At 56.1% G+C, this 18,431-nt stretch overlaps 1 protein-coding gene across 6 annotated transcripts in view; it reads left to right on the top strand.

Annotated features, from left to right (window-relative positions):
* The window catches only part of Farp1 (FERM, ARH/RhoGEF and pleckstrin domain protein 1), a 210,107-nt gene extending 191,754 nt beyond the window's left edge, over positions 1-18,353 (top strand). For all 6 annotated transcript variants that reach the window (XM_048800718.1, XM_048800721.1, XM_048800720.1 and 3 more), the window contains 10 exons: positions 2,964-3,201; positions 6,029-6,159; positions 8,773-8,841; positions 9,050-9,139; positions 9,767-9,849; positions 9,929-10,041; positions 10,528-10,694; positions 14,870-14,977; positions 15,465-15,616; positions 16,960-18,353. In XM_048800718.1, coding sequence (XP_048656675.1) covers positions 2,964-3,201; positions 6,029-6,159; positions 8,773-8,841; positions 9,050-9,139; positions 9,767-9,849; positions 9,929-10,041; positions 10,528-10,694; positions 14,870-14,977; positions 15,465-15,616; positions 16,960-17,041 — 1,233 coding nt within the window. In that variant the 3' untranslated portion in view covers positions 17,042-18,353. The remainder of the gene's footprint in view (positions 1-2,963; positions 3,202-6,028; positions 6,160-8,772; positions 8,842-9,049; positions 9,140-9,766; positions 9,850-9,928; positions 10,042-10,527; positions 10,695-14,869; positions 14,978-15,464; positions 15,617-16,959) is intronic.
* Positions 18,354-18,431: the final 78 nt, after the last annotated feature.

Raw genomic sequence — 18,431 nt, 5'->3', positions numbered from 1 at the left:
GAAATCTGCCCCTTCTCGTATATCTGGAATTTTTATGTTTTCATTTTCATTTTGACCCATTAATAATTCCTTTACTATAGAATGTTTTTGTTCACGTCACTTAACTATTGAACACAACTCTATTTGCATTTTAAAAGCAATCTTCCTGTATCTCAACTGCCTAGAGCCTAATAACTTTAGTAACTAATAACTGCTCAAGAGAAAGCAATGACCCCCCTAAGAAGGCAGGTGGTCACTTCAGCCTTTGTTTATCTGTTGGTCCAACAGCATCCATCTAGTGCTAACTGAGCACCTACTACATACAATACCCTCATAGAGAAGTTATGGTTGGGGCTTGAATTGATTTCCAAGTCATTTGGCTAAGTTGTTTTGAAAGGGTCAAAAGCTCCAAGATATTTCCTGTCTGTCTGTCTGTCTGTCTGGGTTGCTGAGGTGCTGGGGTTGAACCAGGGCCAGGTCCACACAGGGCAAGCGCTCCACCACCAGACTTCACCTCAGCGTTCCCCGAAGTCTCTTTCTCTTAACAAAGATGGAGATGTTCTTACCAGCTCCTCCGAGGTTCGCTTTTCCAACCTGCTCAGAGAGCAACCTGCTGCAGTTGTGGGCAGCCTCGGAGAGGCGGTGGGCCTGAGCGCCCCGTGTTGTACATTCTAAGTGTGGACAAGTGTATGGTGACGGGCACCCGCCATGGCAGTGACAGGTGGCTTCACTCCCCTGACAGCCCCTGTGCTCCTCCCACTCACGCCCCCTCCCTGCCGGCCTCCTGCAGTCTCCGTGGCTCTTCCCTGAGAAGGTCCTGGAGCGGGAACCCTGCAGAAGTGGCTCTCAGGCTGGCTTTGTCCACTTGTCCCTCATCGTGTTCCTCTTACCTGAGGTCCCGAGCCTGCCAGGCGAGGCCCCCTCCGCAGGCCTAGACTCGGCCACAGGCCTCTGGGCAGCAGCAGGGCCTGCCTGGCTCTTCCCGCACCCGTGGGGACAGTCCCCAGCACCTTGCTTTCTCCAGGTGTCCTTTGTGGCCTTCTCAGACTGTTTGCAGGTGCCCACCACCGCTTCCCCGCCCTCCTCTCTGCTGACCAGCACCACCTGGCCTCTCCTGCTGGGTCTAAGGAGCTGTGCCTGGCGCTCTCTGGGGCTCCTCAGCTGAGCTGGCATCTCAGCACTGTGCTGGCACCACGTGTTTACGGCTGGAGCTCTGTGCAGTGAAATAAAAATAGATGGGGCGGTGAAGCCACCAACAACCTTTTTAAGGAATGGGTGGGAGGGCCGAGGGCGTGGCCAGAGGTAGAGTCCTCAGCTTGCATGCATTGAGCCCTGGCTTCAATCCCAGCACCCTCCACGCCAAAAATAAAAATAATGGGTTGGCTTCTTCTTTTTTTTTTTTTTTCCAAATTGTGGTTGCTCTTGTTGATTTTAAAGAATTTTCATAAAGTGTAGAAGGCGCATCAGACGGTTGTAGAGAGGTAGAAGCTCGGGTTAGCACTTGTGTCCAAAATGCTTAGGGTGCTGTTAGGTGCTTAGAGTCTGTGACTTTCTTGCTATGCACACACGCACACACACGCACACTCATGCACACACACACGAAGGCATGTGTGATAGGTGCAGTCCAGATAAGCTTTGTGGACTATACCAAGCCAGTTTGCTGGTGCTGATGTGTGCCAGTCATGTGGGACGTCACCCTTAGGGGAGGAGGGGAGTGTGGCTCACAGTGCCTCCCTGCTTCTTTGCAACCTTCTGTAGAGTTTCTACTTCAAAACAGAAGATCTGAAAATAACCCTTGCAGGGGAGTCCCTGGGGAAAGGGCCAACACAGGCAGGTGCAGCATTAAGGACAGGAGGACAAAGGAGTAGACATCAGGGAAGGTTCTAGAACAGGAGCTGGGTAGGGACTCCTGAGCAGGGGCATCATGTGCAGTGCCTGGCACTTTCCTGTGCAGTTGGAGGGTGGGTAACCGGGGGTGAGCAGCAGGTCGAGGCTGGACAGGTCAGAGGATCACATCCTGAGCACCGCGCATTCAGAGGCACTTCAGAAAGGGGCAAGGAAGTGGAGTGGGTGACACTGACCAGAGGAGGGCTGTGTGCTGAGGGATGGGGCAGATGGCAGCTCTGACGTGTTTGGATCGATTGATAGAACTATGGACAGTGTTCAAAGAAAGAAGAAGTCTAGAGTGTTCCACAGGGTTTTCTGTCCAGAGGAGCTACGTATTGGTAGCACAGATCCTAGAGTCAGAGGGTAAACAGGCAGCCAGGGGGAGGCAGGGCGAGTAGGCTTGTGTGTGGACGCATGCTTTTCAGCTCCTTAGGAGCGTGGCAGTGGTGTGTCACTGAGATAGGACTGTGCCCTGGACTAGAAATGGAGATGTGGGCGTGTCCGTCACCCCCAGGAGAGTAAGCCTGTAGCAGAGGAAGTGGCTTTGGTAGGTGCTCGGCTGTTTCATGAATGAATGGGGTGAGACAAACGGAATATATTTGCCAAACTGTTTGGTGCTTAGTGAATGGCCCTGGTCAGTTGTCGTCTTAAAATACTAGGAAGAAAGCCACAGCCCCACCCCTCAAGGGCCTCCCGTTTGATAGTTCCTGTGTTTTGTGCATTTTGCATGGGCGGTGTTCACTGGGGATTGAACCAGGGGCACTTTACCACTAAACTAGACCCCAGCCCTTTTTAATTTATTTTGAGACAGGGTCTAAGTTGCCCATGCTGGCCTTGAACTTGGGACCCTGCTGCCTCAGCTGAGATTGCCACTAGCTGCATGTGCATTTTAAATTGCTTAATGCCTTAATGGAGCTTTTTATTTCGTGCTCAGAACATCATTAAAATAATGAATTAAGTAGTGAAGTAGGAAAACTGAAATTTAAAGAGATTAAATAAACGTGATGATGTAATGGGTGCAATGCACGTCCATAAGCCCAACTGGGCACCAGAGCGTGCTGGTCCGTGGCTCAGGACTCCCCCTCTCACCCCACAAGCCCCTGGCAGCGCACCTCTGGAAGCATGGCGAGGCACTGGAGGCGCTGGAGAACGCTATCAGGAGCTCGCGGCGCCTGGAGCTCCTCTGCAGAGACTTCGAGCTGCAGAAGGTGTGTTACCTGCCGCTCAACACCTTCCTCCTGCGCCCGCTGCACCGGCTCATGCACTACCAGCAGGTCCTGGAGCGTCTGTGCAAGCACCACGCACCCAGCCACGCAGACTTCAGGGACTGCCGAGGTGAGCCCGGGACGGCCAGCGAATGCCGACGGCAGGTTTCCACAGTCCCCTGTCCCCTCTTGGTCCCTGCGTGGAAAGGTGCTACTCCTCCTTCACCTCTTGCACGCATTCCTTCCTTTGAGCCTGGGAGGCTGGGGGCGAAGAACCCTGGAGGCGCCCACTTAGAACGGCTTCCACCTGTGTGGGTGAAACTCCATACTCCTACCTGCCACAGAAGGGGGCTGGTCCCTGATCCTCGTGCTCAGTACCACTGGGCATTTGTGATGTGCCAGTCACCTTAATAAGCCTTTCCCCTGAGTTAAGTCCACCTTCCTCACCAGCCTGAGGCATGAGTGAGCTCATTTTACCTATGGAGACTACTGACATCAGAGAGGTTAAGGAATCTGTCCAGAGCTACGCAGCTGGCAAGTAAATGGTATGGAACCTGGATCACGCTTCCCTACGGTCTCAAGATGATGTACTCCCTCAAAGTGCCCAGGCCAGGCACAGGGCCTACTTTGTCACCTTTACTCCTTCAACAGTCCCATTTTATAGACAAGGAAGCAGAGGTCAGAGGTGGAAGGGATCCAGGAGTGTACTCTTGTCCCACTGAGCCACACCTTGTTTTGAGCCTGGCTCCTTCTGTCCCGTGTTACATGTACTCTGTTGGCATTTATGCTCCCTGGCCTCAGCCCCAAGTCCCTTGCGAGTCAGGGCTGTTGCTGAGTCAGTCCCCTCCCCTCTCCAGCCAGGGCTGCCTCCAGAGTGGGCCCTTTGGAGGTGCCTCTTGAACACACTGCATGGAGTCTGTGTGTCCCTTGCATGTCAGGCCCCCTGCTCTTGTCTGAAGGCTCAGACACCCTCCCGTCTCCTGGGCTACCTGTTACTGTTCTCCAGACGCGTCTTTTCCCTCCTCCTTTGCTTGAAACCCAGGCGGCCCCTGCCTCCAACTAAAATCTAAACCCGTTCTGACCTGCACCCCGTTCCTCATGCACCAGATCCACACTGCTGTGGGTGCCTGGGAGGTGGAACGCTGGGGTCCTGGCCCTGAGAGGACCTGCTGTAAACGCAGGGTGGGCAGGAGCGGGGGAAGGGATGTCCACGGTGAGGATACAGTGTAAGTGGGAGCTTTGCAGGATGAGGGGAGGGTCGGAGAATAGGGAGCAGCACAAATACAGGTATGCACAGGTCCAAAGGGGAGAGAACTCATGGAACATTCCAGAAAGCAGAAGTGCTGGGTGCCCTCTGTGTGGAGTGCAGAGAAGTAGGCCGACCAGAAGCCTGGAAGAGTGAACAGGGCCCGGAACCACAGGGTCTTGTAGATGTGGCGAGCTGACCTGGCGGCAGAGGGAGGGCAGGAAGGGTTCTCGTGGCGGGGGTCCCGACGGTGGCTCTCGGTATCTAGAACATACGGGATCTCCTTCAGATCGTCTTTTAAAACACAGCTCAATAGAAGACTTGGCAAAGTCGATGAAGACGGTGGCGGCTCATGCCCGACGGGCAGAGCTGCTTTAGATGTCAAGGTTTCTCTAGACCATCAAAAGCCTGTGAAACCAGCCACTGCCACGGCGTGGTGCCTTGTGTCCCTGCCTCCCGCATCACTGCCAGCACCTCCTCGGCCTTCCCTGAAAACCCGTCCTCGTCCCGAAGCCTCAGCTGGCACCTGAACTCAACGTTGGGTGGCCTCGCCCCCCTTGTCCTGGTGTCCTGGCATTGCCAATTGCTGTGCCAGGACAAGGTGACCGAAGGCCTCTCCCAACTCTGAGGACCCCACAGGTGTGTCACTCGGGAGGGAGAGGGGACACTGGGACTTGCACTTGCCATCACTGGCAGACTTGGCCACTTTGTTCTGTTTTTTTAAAGCAATCCCTGATGTTGGAATAGTTTATCTTTGACAATTAAATAGAAAGATGTGCTTGTTTCCTAGCTCAAGCACAGTGGCCCCACTGTAGAGAGGGTGCACGCAGGTAGGCCTGAGCACAGAAGGCCTGAGCTGAGGGAGGCCAGGTGCCCTCCTCTCCTCTCCCAGCCTCCTCACTCCCAACCCACTGAGTACTGGTGCCCAGTAGAGGTTTATTGGACCAAGTGGGTGGTAATGTCCGAAGACAGAGGAAAACTCTAGGGTTTGTCACTGTGGCTGAGGGGAAGCCGTCTGTGGTAAGCCAGGAAGTGCTTACTTTGCATCCGAGGAGAAATCAAGACTGCTAACACTTGCCTTCTGGAACCGGAGGATGGGCAGGAGGAATTTGGTGTCCTGAAGACTGAAAATCAGTGGCACATGTTTCTGGACAGAATTGTCACATGCCCAGCCACTGCGGGCTTGTATGCCCCCTGATGCCTGGTTGCTGGCTCTGGGCAGCTCCTTTGGCATGTCTCAGTCGCTCTTTGCACCCTCTTGGTAAGCAGGGTAATGTCCACAGGAGGAAGAGCAGGTGCACTGATGCTAGTCCCCGAGTGTCGCAGTACAAGCCCCTCCAACACTGGCTGGCGGTCCCCACACTTCTGTGGCCTCTCTGTACTCACCGGGCCCTGCTCTCTCCAGGAAAGAGGCAGAATTCAGGGCGCCCTCATTCCCATGTCTTTCCCTCGATGCCCACGAGTCCTTTTACCTGAGGGGCAGCCATGCACCATGAGGCCATGCCGAGTCCCCTGCCTCCTCGAGGTGCTGCAGGGAAACCGGGTCAGCAAATCTGGCCTTAAAGCAAATCCCGCGGTTTCTCTGATTGAGCAGCAGCCGCGCGTCCCCACAGGACAGGCCCTGAAATGCACAGTTCTGGAGAGTCTAGCTGAGAGCCCGGGGAGAGGCTCTGGCCTGCACTAACCTCGGCACTTGTGTCTCCTTCACCAGCCGCGTTGGCAGAGATGACTGAAATGGTGGCGCAGTTGCACGGTACGATGATCAAGATGGAGAACTTCCAGAAGCTGCATGAACTCAAGAAAGACTTGATTGGCATTGACAATCTCGTGGTTCCCGGGAGGGTAAGCGGAGGGAGCAGGATGTAGAGTCAGAGAGAGGCCTCGGGGCTTAGAGCTTGTGGACCACGGACACTCTCAAGTTCAAGGGCCCTCCCCCTGCCCCCCGGGAGGCCACTGGGAAAACCCTTTGAACATGACAGTGTCATTCAGAATCTGTGTAGGGAGGGGAAAGGGAAATCCTCTGACCTCACATTCTGTTTCTTCTCCTTATTTGTTGATTATTTTCTTTTCCCTATTGCATTCCAGGGAGGATTTAAGACAGCTTGTTTTGTTTTTTAAAACTTAGGTAAATGAGTGGCTGAGGCTGCATCTTAGTGGTAGAGCAGTTACCTAACATGCCTGAGGCCCTCCATTCAATCCCAGCACAAAACAAAAAAATGAAATTTAATGAAAATGGAAGAGAAAGAGAAAGAAAAGGACTAGATAAAATGGTGATCTAAAAGCAGAGAAGTTGTTAGTGCATGAAAGTGTCTATAAGATCCCATTCAAGTTCGGTACTTTTTTTTAAAGATGCAAAATTTTAATACATAAGTTTCATTTAAAATCAAAATGACATTTGAAACAATTCTGGGAGATACAGGTTCACTTATGGTATCAACTTGTACCTACCCAGCACCCTCCATGAGAAGCAGGTCATTAGCAATGGGTGGGACTTCCAGTACACACACACACACACACACATTCACACACACACTCACACACACACACACACACACCCACTCCCACCAGGTAGAGGAACAGACAAGATGGGGAAAAGCCTGCTTTTTCCAGTTCCCTTCTCAGGAAGCAATCATTGCTCAGGAACCAAATATGATCATTCTTTGCCATATCTATCAAATTCCTCTGGAATCTTGGTCCGGCTGCCTCTCCCTCTTCAAACTCTGTGCCTCCCAGATTCAGGCCTCGGCTCTGCTGCATGCCAGCCTTCCCCTTAGGACAAGCCCCCTGAACGTCGGGCCTTGCAGGCTCATCTAACAGGTAGCGGCCTCGGCACTGGGGGAGCACATGGGGAGGTTCCCCGGGCGTCACCGCCAGAAGCCTAATCACAAAACTGACGGGAAAGGGCAAACAAGCTTTGGGAGACTCGTCCGAGTTCTGTGGTGGGTACTGGGTGGAGATGAAGGCTGGGGTTCGCCCCAGCTCCTCTGGCGAGAGAGTTCTGCCTGGTCCCAACACGTAGCAGCCTCGTCTGCCTTCCATGGAATCGATGTAATTTTATTTAAACAGAACTCTACAAGACATTAATGCATTAGGCTGAGGTGAACAGGCCATTTGTAAGGATTTCTCATTTTGAGGGAACGGTTTCCAGCGAGTGAAGAGAGCACTGGATTGGAATAGGCAGCCACAGGTTCAAATTCTGGCTCTACCAGAGCCGGGACAATGGAACTGGAAGGGGGATCTTATCCTCCCCGTCATGGGTCAGGAAGATCAGGAGGTTTATTATATAAGAAGATGCAGTACATCTTACCTTCCGTCTCCCCTCCCACTTACAAAGGGGACCAAGCATACCCTTCCTGCGTTATGGACGGTGCCACAGCACCCCAAGCATCATGAGCCTTTCATGGGTGGTGCTCAGTCACCCCTGGCTGACCAGGCGGTCTTGGGCTCATTTCTTCCTTACTTTGCTCCTCAGTTTCCTTATCTGGAAGTGGGGATAATACTGTTGAACGTCAGGCTGGCGTGAGGGGCCACTACGCCCACCCGGGACATGTCAGACATACCGTGCACTCAGCAAGGGGAGGTCGTGTTTGCTGACAGAGGTGAAGCTGCAGTTGGGGTGCTGCTTACCGGCTTCAGCGCCACCTCACTTTCCTAGGCTCTGTCCCCCCAGCCACCTGCCTTCCTCGTTGCTTCAAGTCAACCCCAAACAAAATGGGAGCAGCGTCACGGGCTCTCAGAGGGAGCGAGTTCCAGGATAGACAGCAGTGAGGGTGGCACGGCACTGAAGACACTCCTGATGCGCACGGGACAGTCCAAGTGTGCTCTATCCCAACGTAAAAATGACCATTAGCTGGAAATGGTGCCGTACAGCTGCTCAGGAGGCCAAGGTGGGAGGACGGCTTGAACCCCGGGGTTCAAGGACAGCCAGGGCAACCTGGCCCCCGTCCCAAAAGAAAGAAAAGGTTGCTGTTTGGTTTTCAAAGTCCCTGCCCTACATAGCACAACCTCCGTCCTCATGGATCTGGGGGAAAATGTGACTGGGGATGCCGAGCGCCTTGGTTCCTCTGGTTTCTAAGACCCGGAGTCGGAACTCACAGACAAGATTCTCTGTCTTCTGCACTATCTTCCCAGTCCCTGGCCACCACTTTGTGCAGTTGGGGTCCCTGTCCTCTCCTTCATGGTGAGGAGCATGGAGCTGGGGATGGCCCTCATCCTCAGAGGGGCTGTGGCTCCCTGCCTGTGAGCACATGCTTCCTGCTAGCCTGAACCCCAGTTTCCTGTGAGGTGCCTCCAATGGGGCACCTGCCGTGAAGGCCCCTGGGAAAGACAGCGGTGCTTAGTGGCAGCCTAGCCTGGCCCTGGGATGCAGTAACTGAAGGCCTCACTCAGCAGGACGGGGCCGCGGGTGCAGGGGGCCTTGCGCTCTTGGTACATCTGGCTGTGTCTGCTCCGCAGGAGTTCATCCGCCTGGGCAGCCTCAGCAAGCTCTCGGGGAAGGGGCTCCAGCAGCGCATGTTTTTCCTGGTAAGTGGTGAGAGCGATGTATCCTCTTGATGGCCCCCGGACCCATGTTGTCACAGGGCTAGAGATCATAAGGCCATGGCCACCCAAGGGACCCTGGCAGGCAGGAAGAGCAGCTCCCTGGGTTTCCTAGAGACTTGGGGAAATGCACTGACTGCCCTGATGGTATCCAGCGGAGCCCACTCACCCGCCACTCCGCTTGTTCCTCTAGTTCAACGACGTCTTGCTGTACACCAGCCGGGGACTGACCGCCTCCAACCAGTTTAAAGTCCACGGGCAGCTCCCGCTCTATGGCATGACGGTGAGTGCGCTATGCGGGCAGCAGCTGGTGCTCTCCCTGCCAGGCGGGAGGGAGCACACCTCTGATGGGAGGAGCCAAAGGGCGAGGCTGGGCAGGAAGTGGAGGACAGGGCCCTCCCGGGTGGGAAGACTGGGCCCTGAAGACCAGTGGCTCTCCAGTCCTGCCCCGTCCCCTGAAAGAACGGCCTTCTAGGGCCCTCCTGGTAGGAACACTGCCCCTCCTCCTGCTTGTGGGATGCCACCAGTGCTTCCTTCTGGAACCAAGTAGAGGCCTGCTGCCTGCCTCTGTGTGACTCTGCCCCTCCCAGCCTGGCGGGCAGCTTCACCACACACAAGGAATGGTGGAGTTGGGGCTAGACCAGCTTGTCCCCCGCAAGAAGAGCCAGTGGCCAGGGCCCCAACCCCTGGTCAAGCAGGTGCACATGAGACACCTCGCTGCAGGATTGTGATCTTGGCTTATGGTGGCCTCCTTAGGAGGTGGACAGAGAGGTGCATGGGCTCTGCGTTCCTCTGGGCCCTGAGCTGTTTTCGGCTTTCAGTGGCCTGGTCACCTTTAGGAAGCATCTGAAAACATACCAGGTATCTCGCCTACTGCTTCACGGTAACATAGTGAACTCCTGCCCCACAGATCGAGGAGAGCGAGGACGAGTGGGGGGTGCCCCACTGCCTGACCCTCCGAGGCCAGCGGCAATCCATCATCGTGGCCGCCAGGTAACTCTGGAATCTGACCGCTTACCATCTACCTTTGACCTGCTGTGTCTGAGAAGCTGACACCCATCTCTATCCTCAGTTCTCGGTCCGAGATGGAAAAGTGGATTGAGGACATCCAGATGGCCATTGACCTGGCAGAGAAGAGCAGTGGCCCCACACCTGAGTTCCTGGCCAGCAGCCCCCCGGACAACAGTGAGTGGTGGGGAAGCTTCCTGGGGCAGCACCCAAGCCCATGGCCATAGGGCTCACCGTGGAGGGGTGGCCTGGCTCTGCACCCCTGGCAGGTGGTCCCTCAGCCACAGTCTGTGTTTGAGTTTAAGGCTAGAAATCAACAAAAGCTCTTTTTCTGAAAGTTAAACCGTGGAAACATGCAAAGGGGCAGGGAAGTCACCCGCTCTGGGCCGGCACTGCTGCCCGGCAGTTGGTGTCCAAGGAGAAGGGCAGGCTGCTGTGTAGGGCCACAGGCCAGGCACCCAGATGTGCAGGGGCTCCCTGGCAGAGGCAGGTGGGCCAGGGCATGCTCCCCTCCATGGAGGCCTCACTAGACCCCTGCTTAGTGGGTGCCCTGGGGACCACGCTGAGTCCCCCAGCCTTCCGAGCCTCCCCCAGTGCTTTGGAGGGCATCAGGAAAAGGCTTCACATGGGGAGACACCAGTGTGGCTTCCTGTCATCCTTCAGAGTCCCCCGACGAAGCCACCACGGCCGACCAGGAGTCGGAGGACGACCTGAGTGCCTCACGCACCTCGCTGGAGCGCCAGGCCCCTCACCGCGGCAACACGATGGTGCACGTGTGCTGGCACCGCAACACCAGCGTCTCCATGGTGGACTTCAGCGTCGCCGTGGAGGTACCCGTGGAGTGCGGGGGTGGCGGCTGGGTGGCTCTCATCCCTACCTTGCACCTGCCCAGGCACGTGCAGCCTCCGGCCCGGGGGTCTGCAGTGAGCCCGGCCCTGTGCCTGGCCATTGGCAGCTGAGCAGGGAGGACGGAGCCCGGGGCTTGAGTCTGCTGTGGTCATCCCCACGGGGGCAGAGGAGTGGGCGTTGTCCTCTGCCACTGCAGCTGCGGCTCCTGCTGTCCGTCAGTCTTCACTGCCACCTACAGGAGTCTTGGTTTTCTTTCGTTCTCCAGTTTCTTTCCTCTAGGGGACTGGGTCACAGGGCAGCGTCTGTTCACGTGTGCAGCCGTGAGTCCAGGGCCATGTCCTGGAGCTGTCACCTGGAAATCGGGTGTATGAGGAGGTTGTAGGGTCTGACAATCGGCAAGCTGGTGCCAGCAGGGCGGGGCCCTCCAGGGGCTGTCTGGGACTCACCCTGAACGTAGGCCTCCTTGATCACAACTGTGAAGGCTTCCAGACCTTTCCAAACCCCCTTTTCCAGCTCAGGTCTGAAGTGACTTTAAGAACCTTCCAAGCCCAGAAAACTGAAAACAGGGGCTTTCTCATCTCCCCTGGCCAGCAGCACCTACCTGGCTGTACGCGGCCATCGGTGTCTCTCAAGCTGTGTGCACGCTCGGTCTCGTATGAAATCGTCACTGTGTGTGACTGTGGCTGGCCCCCTGGCCCCCACTGAGGTAGAGGCTGGACTCAGCTTCTAAAACACAGGAAGTTCTCGTTCCCAAACGTGCCTGGGCCACAGCATCACGTGAGGGTTCGCTGGCTCCGATCAGGCAGGCTGGGAGAGGTGTTCTCTGGAAGTGCCCTTCATGGTCCTACCCACCTTTCTGAGCTTCCTGCTCTACCCTGTGTTGGGAAGATACTCTCTGTGGACATGGCGAGGCCAGGCACTCACTGTCCCTGCCCCAGGCAGTTTCTTCCTGGCCACTCCCACTGGGCTCTGCCCATGGAGGCCGCTGTGCCTAGTCAGTGGGCACTGTCCCCTCTCCCTCCCGCTCATAGGCCACATGCTCCGCACTCCACCTCCACTGCACCCTCCCTCTGGGTGTGTGTGAAACTTGCTGGGAGCAGGAAGCCACTCAAGCGTGCAGTGAGGGGCAGGCAGCCTGGGGGCACCTCTACAAGCCCCGCACTCCTTCACGCACCATCTACAGAATGGCGGGTGTCTTCAGGGTCGGGAGAGCCAGACAAGCAACCTGGCCCGCACGCGGGCCAGATCCAGCGACACCTGGCCGCTTCCCGCCCTGAACTAGGAGTGGGCCCATGTTTCCCAGTGGTTTCTGGGTACTCGCTCCGATTTTGCCTGCACAGCCTGTGACACTTACTGCGGCCCCAAGGAGAAGCTGGCCACCCTCAGGAGCCAGCATGAGTGCCCGTGGGTGGCTTTGGGGGGCAATAATGCAGATTAAAATTTTGTGGGACTGGCCAGGGTGTCTCCCACACGTCCCCTCCATATGAAAGTCCCTCCCAAGGCACAGCACTTCAGTCTGGCCTCTGAGGTGGGTGGCCTCATGTGCCAGGTGCCAAAATGCTCCTGGACCAGCTGGTGAGCCTCGGGCCTCCCCTGAGAGGAAGGGGCGGCTCCTGTCCTCCCAGCCATGACCCTTCCTCAGCCTGTGCCCGGCTTCTGTCTGCTGTGATTCGTGCAGGTAGAAGTGAGCACCGGGAGGCTTGGGGACGGCATGAAGATGAGCTGGCTGTGGCACGGGGGTCCCCTCGGCCAGTCGTAGGGGTCCAGACAACAGGTCGTAGGGTAGGACTGCCAACTGAGGGAAGCCGTGCAGCTGGCGGAGCCAGCAAGGGCTTTGAAAGATCATAGTTGTCTTTTAAGATTGTACTGGGGACAGTGTCCCTCTGGGAAGTTCTTTGGCAGATAGACACTGACTTGGAGGACAGTGAGAGTGCAATGCAGAGAGGGGGACAGGACGGTTTACTTCCTGTGGTTGCTGTGACAGGACCGCACACCCATCCAAACGCAGCTCGCTCTCCCACAGCACAGGAAGCCCCGGCATCAGGGAGGTGGTGGGGCTGGTTCCTGCTGGAGGCGCGCGGGGGAAATCTATTCCCTGCCTCTCTGCTGGCTTCTTGCCGGTGTGATACTGCTAGGGCACCGACAGTCCTTGGCTCAGTCATGTCACATCACTAGTCTGCAGCCACATGGTCTGCTCCCTGCGTCTGGGTACAAATCTCTCTTTATAGGAGCACCGTCCGCATCGATCCTACTTGTAAGACGTCACGTTCACAAGTATTAGGGGTTTGGACTTGGACATGTCTTTGGGGACATACCGTTCAGCCCACCCACAATGGGCTGAGATGGATGGCAAGAGGGGGCAGAGCAAGGAGGCCTCTGTCAGTCAGGAAGATGAGAGGGGTCTCTGGGGACAGCATCAAGGAAACGGGGCATTGGCTGGTTCTGGGAGAAGCAAGTGGAGACCCAGACACGGAGACGCCCAAGACATGCACTCACAGGGTTCAGCCCACAAGAGCAGAAGGGACAGGGAACTTCACCGAGAGTCCATTGGGGCAGCAGCTGTAGAGGCTGCGAGGACAGAGCAAGGCTTCAGGTGGCTGGTAGAAGCAGGGCATCCCGAGGAGCCTGCCTCAGAATATGGGCCTGGAATGGGGCGGATGGACGCAGTGTCTGACCCCTGGGTGGGCTGGCTTGGGTGTAAGAGGACGCGTGAGAGGACATGGGAGAAGTCCTCCTGTCTAACATGGGGTCCTTACCTCTGGTGTGCCATGGTGTGATACTGCTAGGTCACCAAATCCCCAGCTCAGCCCTGGGTGTCACCATCTGCTGGGAGCCCTGCACTCCCTTGTCCCTGAGAGGGGATGGCAGTCAGACAAGGGGACAGAATGTTGGAGCTGCCCGCTGGCCTGGGACACCCTCTCCACTGTAGCTGTGGTCCCCAGGCAGGGGCCCCGTCTTTCCTGCACCCTCTCAGCTCACTGTTCATTCCGCCCCTCCCCCATCAGACTGTGAGCAGCTGGAGAGAGACGTCAAACATCTTCCATCTCAGCTCCTGGCCCAGGCCTTTACTTGCTTGTGTGGGTACTTAGAGGAATGGAGTAAATAGCTTTTGCTTTTTAAAACTGGTAAAATTTAAAGTTTGGCAAATTAGCCATTTTTAAGTGGACAGGTGAGTGGCACTCATCTTCTTTAAAGGTTGTGCCCCCATTACCACCTTCCCCACCTGAGTCTCCCCTGGTGGTGTCACCCTGACAAAGGAAACCAAGGAGACCTGGCTTGTCAGAAAGTCCCCCGGTCGCCTCAGCATTCTCTGGCCCAGTGAGGTGTCCGTCCTTTGCTCCCATCGGGGCTGCCTGTGTGTCTTTAGCAGCAGCTGACCCAGGTCTCAAGGTGACCACAGGACCTGTGGGATTATCCCAGGACACTGGAGACAGGGCCTGGACCCGCCCTGCCTGGCTGAGTGCAGCTTCTGGCCCTGGCCCACTAGGTGGCGGTCAGGAGCTACAGGTGAGGGTGTCCTTCAAGCCTTGGTGGCCGGATGGATCTGTTTCCTAGGAAAGGAAGGACCACAAAGACAGTGAGTGGCTTAGAGCAGAAATTTGTTCTCCCATGGTTTCTGGGGGCCACAAGGTCAAAATCAAGCTGTCAGTGGGGCCAAGACCCTGGAAGCCAAGGGACCCTTCCTCGCCTCTTTCATATTGTTTGTTGGCAGAGTGTGATGTTGCTGTGGGCCCCTGCCCCACTGCACAAGGAGTCCTTCCTGTGTGTCCCTCCCCCTAGGGACAGCACTCACATTTCAAGTCCCTCTTCCCCACTGGGACCTCATTTTAACTTATACCTGAGCCCACCTACTTTACTAAGGTCACATTCTGAGACACTGCAGGTGAAGCCCGGGCATTTCTCGTGGGAGGATACGACTTAACCTGTAACAGGTGACAAGGAGAATTACTCAGGCCCAGCCCACTCGACCCAAGGGCTTCTCCACCTGCCAGGGAGTGGTGGGCCTTTTCCTAGTCAGGGCACGCCTAGGTCACAGGAAGCCTGTTCTTAGAACCTGGGCACCTCCCATGACCACCACACAGCACGATGGGCGTCGAGGCCGCGCTGTCTTGCCGGGGCCATTCCCTGTGCCCCTGACTGGCCGCTTGTCTTGCAGAACCAGCTGTCTGGGAACCTGCTGAGGAAATTCAAAAACAGCAATGGATGGCAGAAGCTGTGGGTGGTGTTCACGAACTTCTGCCTGTTCTTCTACAAGTCACACCAGGTAGGTACCTTGCCCAGGTCAGGTGGCCCTGGGACCTTAGGGATGGGGACCGAGTGAAGTGTGCCTGGCCTGGGAAGAGTGGCGGCAACTCGGGGCTTCCTACAGCACCCTCCCTGCAGGCAGGCGGCCTCCCCTGGGGAGACAGATAGGGCTCCCCTGCTCAGCCCCTGCTGGGCGTGGAGAAGCAGGTGCTCGGGGTCCTGCACTGGGCCTGTAGGGGGGCCGCGGCTCAGCGAAGGCTGATGTTAACTGTTGGCTAAAGGAGAGTCTGGCTGCTGCTTGGACAAGGAAAGGGGATCGTGTGGGGCTCGTGTCCTCCTGGAGTCATGAGCTGGACCTCGCTGCACTGGCCAAGACCGTGGCCTCTAGTCCCTTCCCTGCAGACCCATGTCCTGGGGTGGAACTGCCTGGGCTCCAGAGCTGCTTCAGGTGGGGGGCAATAGCCAGGCGCAGCCTCCTCCCCAAGCCACCTTTGTGCCCTTCCCAGGACAATCATCCCCTCGCCAGCCTGCCTCTGCTCGGGTACTCGCTCACCATCCCCTCCGAGGCTGAGAACATCCACAAGGACTATGTGTTCAAGCTGCACTTCAAGTCCCACGTGTACTACTTCAGGGCTGAAAGCGAATACACGTTCGAAAGGTAAACGTCCGACACTGGGTCCTGGGCAGGCAGGGGACACCCCCGGGTGGGCCTGCATTTACTCCCTAGAGCTGGCTCCCCTCCCTGCCTGGTGCCCACGCGCCCTTGCTCCTGGGAGGCCAGTGCAGTCTTGGCTTCCTGGGTGCTACCCTGCTCATGCCACCAACCCTGCGCCTTTAGGTTTCTTAACGTGTGCGCGTTGTCAGGAAGCGAAGCTGAGGCCCGTGGCGGGGAGCGGGCTCGGGGACTGCCACCCTCCCTTGCTAGGCTCAGCTGTCACAGTACGCCTAACTGGGCGATGACCAAGAATGTCCCCGTCGTCAAAGGGCCACAGGAAGCAGGAAGAGCTTACATGCCTTAGGGCTCTCCTCTCTGCCGCTGTCTGCTATTTAGCCAAGAAATGAGTGGACAAAGGAGCCAGGCCACTGGGCCTGAGCTACACCTTGAGGCTCGTCCTGAAATTCACATTTTTAGATAGAAATTCTGAGCCTCTGGGAAATGCACTCCATAGCACACCTCTGATGTAGCTGTCATTGCTGTCCTTGGTGACAGAGCCCTCAGGCTGGACAGGGCAGTAGTTACCACTCGGGCCAGGTCAGTGCCCCTCCTAGGGAGCAGCTGGTCTCCCGGCCACGGTGTTAAGACAGTGAGTTCTATGGGTGCTCAGGTCCACAAGGACTGCTAAATGGGCCGATCATGAACGGTACCCAATGCCTTGTAATGTCCAGGAGACCCAACAGTTCTTGGGCAACAGTTTGCCACCGAGCCCACAGGACAGTGATTCTCACACTTGATCCTGGACTTGGGATCAAGGAGCTGAGCTGGATCCGTCTAACTTGGGAGCTGCATGAAGGTCCTCAGTCAAGGAGGAAGCTTGGTTCAGCCCAGCTCCCCGACCTCAGTCCTACGGACACTTTGAACCAGAGGGACCGGGGAGGGGGAAGCTGCCCTGGCTGCCGATCCTCCAGACTTTGCCAAATGACCCCTGGGGACATGTTACTACAGCATAAAATGGATTCCCCACCAAGCAGGTTGGGAAACATTCAGTATCCTCAGAAAAGACCAGGAGGTAGCGCTCTCCCGCACAGCCAAAGCCGCCTCATCCTAAACTGGTCAAAGTGAGCCTGTGGCCTCCCGTGCCTCTGGGTCCTATGGTTCTCAAACTGCACTCCTTGGGGACCCCTAGAGGAACCTTCTGTTCTAATTTCCAAACCCTGCTGCCAAAATGACCAATGACAAACCAGTTGGGCTTCCATGACATCGTGTTTCTGCCAATGGCAGCACAGAACCATGAAACTGAATAAAGTGGCCCCAAATAGCCCTGTCACCTTCTTCTGTTTCAGGTGGATGGAAGTGATCCGAAGTGCCACCAGCTCTGCCTCTCGGGCCCATGTTTCAAGTCACAAAGAATCTCACATGTATTGATGGCTGGACGCACTCCATGGCTGGCTCACCGTCTGTGACGAAGCCAGCCACACTGTCACCTGTCCGAACATGGTTTCACAGTGACTCTCGCCCGTCTCCCTCCGCGGCCATCTCCTCACCTTGTCTTCTCCACTGCTGATTTCTCCTTGGAACGGGGCCTTCCGCCGTCATTCTCATGGGGACTGTTCTTGGGCTTGTGCCAGTATTGCAGCATTGTCATTAAAGAGTGCCAAACGACATTCCTTCCCCACGACTGCACCTCTAACACGGTGCACACACATCCGTTCAACCGAGGACAGGGCAAGTGCTCTTCTTTTTCTTAGAAAAGGACTTTTAGTATTCCACCTGCGGGCTGCTGTTTTAAAAATGGATTTTTCCAGTGTGGCGGTCTTAAGCAAATGAGATCGTTTTCAGGTTTCATTTCCCCCCCCCAATCTTTCTACTTTTATAACAGGAGGTCCACAGGACTCACTTTCCTTGACTAATAAGCAGTTCCCAGCGCACTCCGCTCCGCTGAGGGGTCCATGCTCCAGTGACACACACTTGTTACCTGGCCTACTTCTTGGCGAAGTTGACCAAATCGATTCCTCTTTACAAAACATAGCGGGTTGTTTTCTGTTTGGAGGAGCAGGGACCCAGTGCGCCCCTGACTGCTGCTGTACTGTGAGTGGTGTGTACGATGGTGTTTGCTGTGTTTCACAAGCATGAGAACCTGTGTGTCACTGACCAGGGCCATTTGTGCTGTTCCGTTCTGGGGTGTCATGTGAGCTTCATGGATGCAGGAGCCTGTACAGTAATGGTACGTAGTCCCAGCCCCCGTGACCAGACCCATCCCCTCCCGCCTCCGTGGTTGGAAACCACGCGTTCTCTAGTAGTTATCTACCGTGCCTGTCTTCACTCTTTAGACTCATCCCCCGGGCATGGGGTACCGGCAGAGTGACACTGCACCCCCTGGACAGTCACGCTTCGCTGGGAACCTGGTGTCCCAGTGCCCACAGGTGGGCAGTGTCGACCCGTTCCCTGTGGCGACCAGGTGGCTGCCATTCCCTTAGCACTCTTGAGCCCTGCCTGACGTTAGTCGGCCAATTCAGCACAGTTCTGTCCCATGTCCTCACAGGGAGGCCACTTCCCTGAACAGTGGGCACACCGTCACGGAGCTGTGGCTGGTGTCCACGAGTGACAGGCGGACAAGAGCTCAAGACGTGTCATCCTTTGCCTTACAATATGTACCAGATGGTTGCAAGCACTAACAAAGGGAATAAAAATACCTCACGCCAAAATCCAGCATATTGAAGTTTTAAGGCAAAACAGACCAGCACTGTCTCTTGTCTTTATTGTGCACATGTGGCGGGAACAGGGACCAAGGGCCTACAATGCCACCTCGGCAGGG

This window comes from Marmota marmota, unplaced genomic scaffold, assembly GCF_001458135.2.
Source record: "Marmota marmota marmota unplaced genomic scaffold, marMar, whole genome shotgun sequence".
Taxonomy (NCBI): Eukaryota; Metazoa; Chordata; class Mammalia; order Rodentia; family Sciuridae; genus Marmota; species Marmota marmota.
The sequence above is the reverse complement of the archived record's forward strand: the minus strand, read 5'-3'. Positions and strand labels throughout refer to the sequence as shown.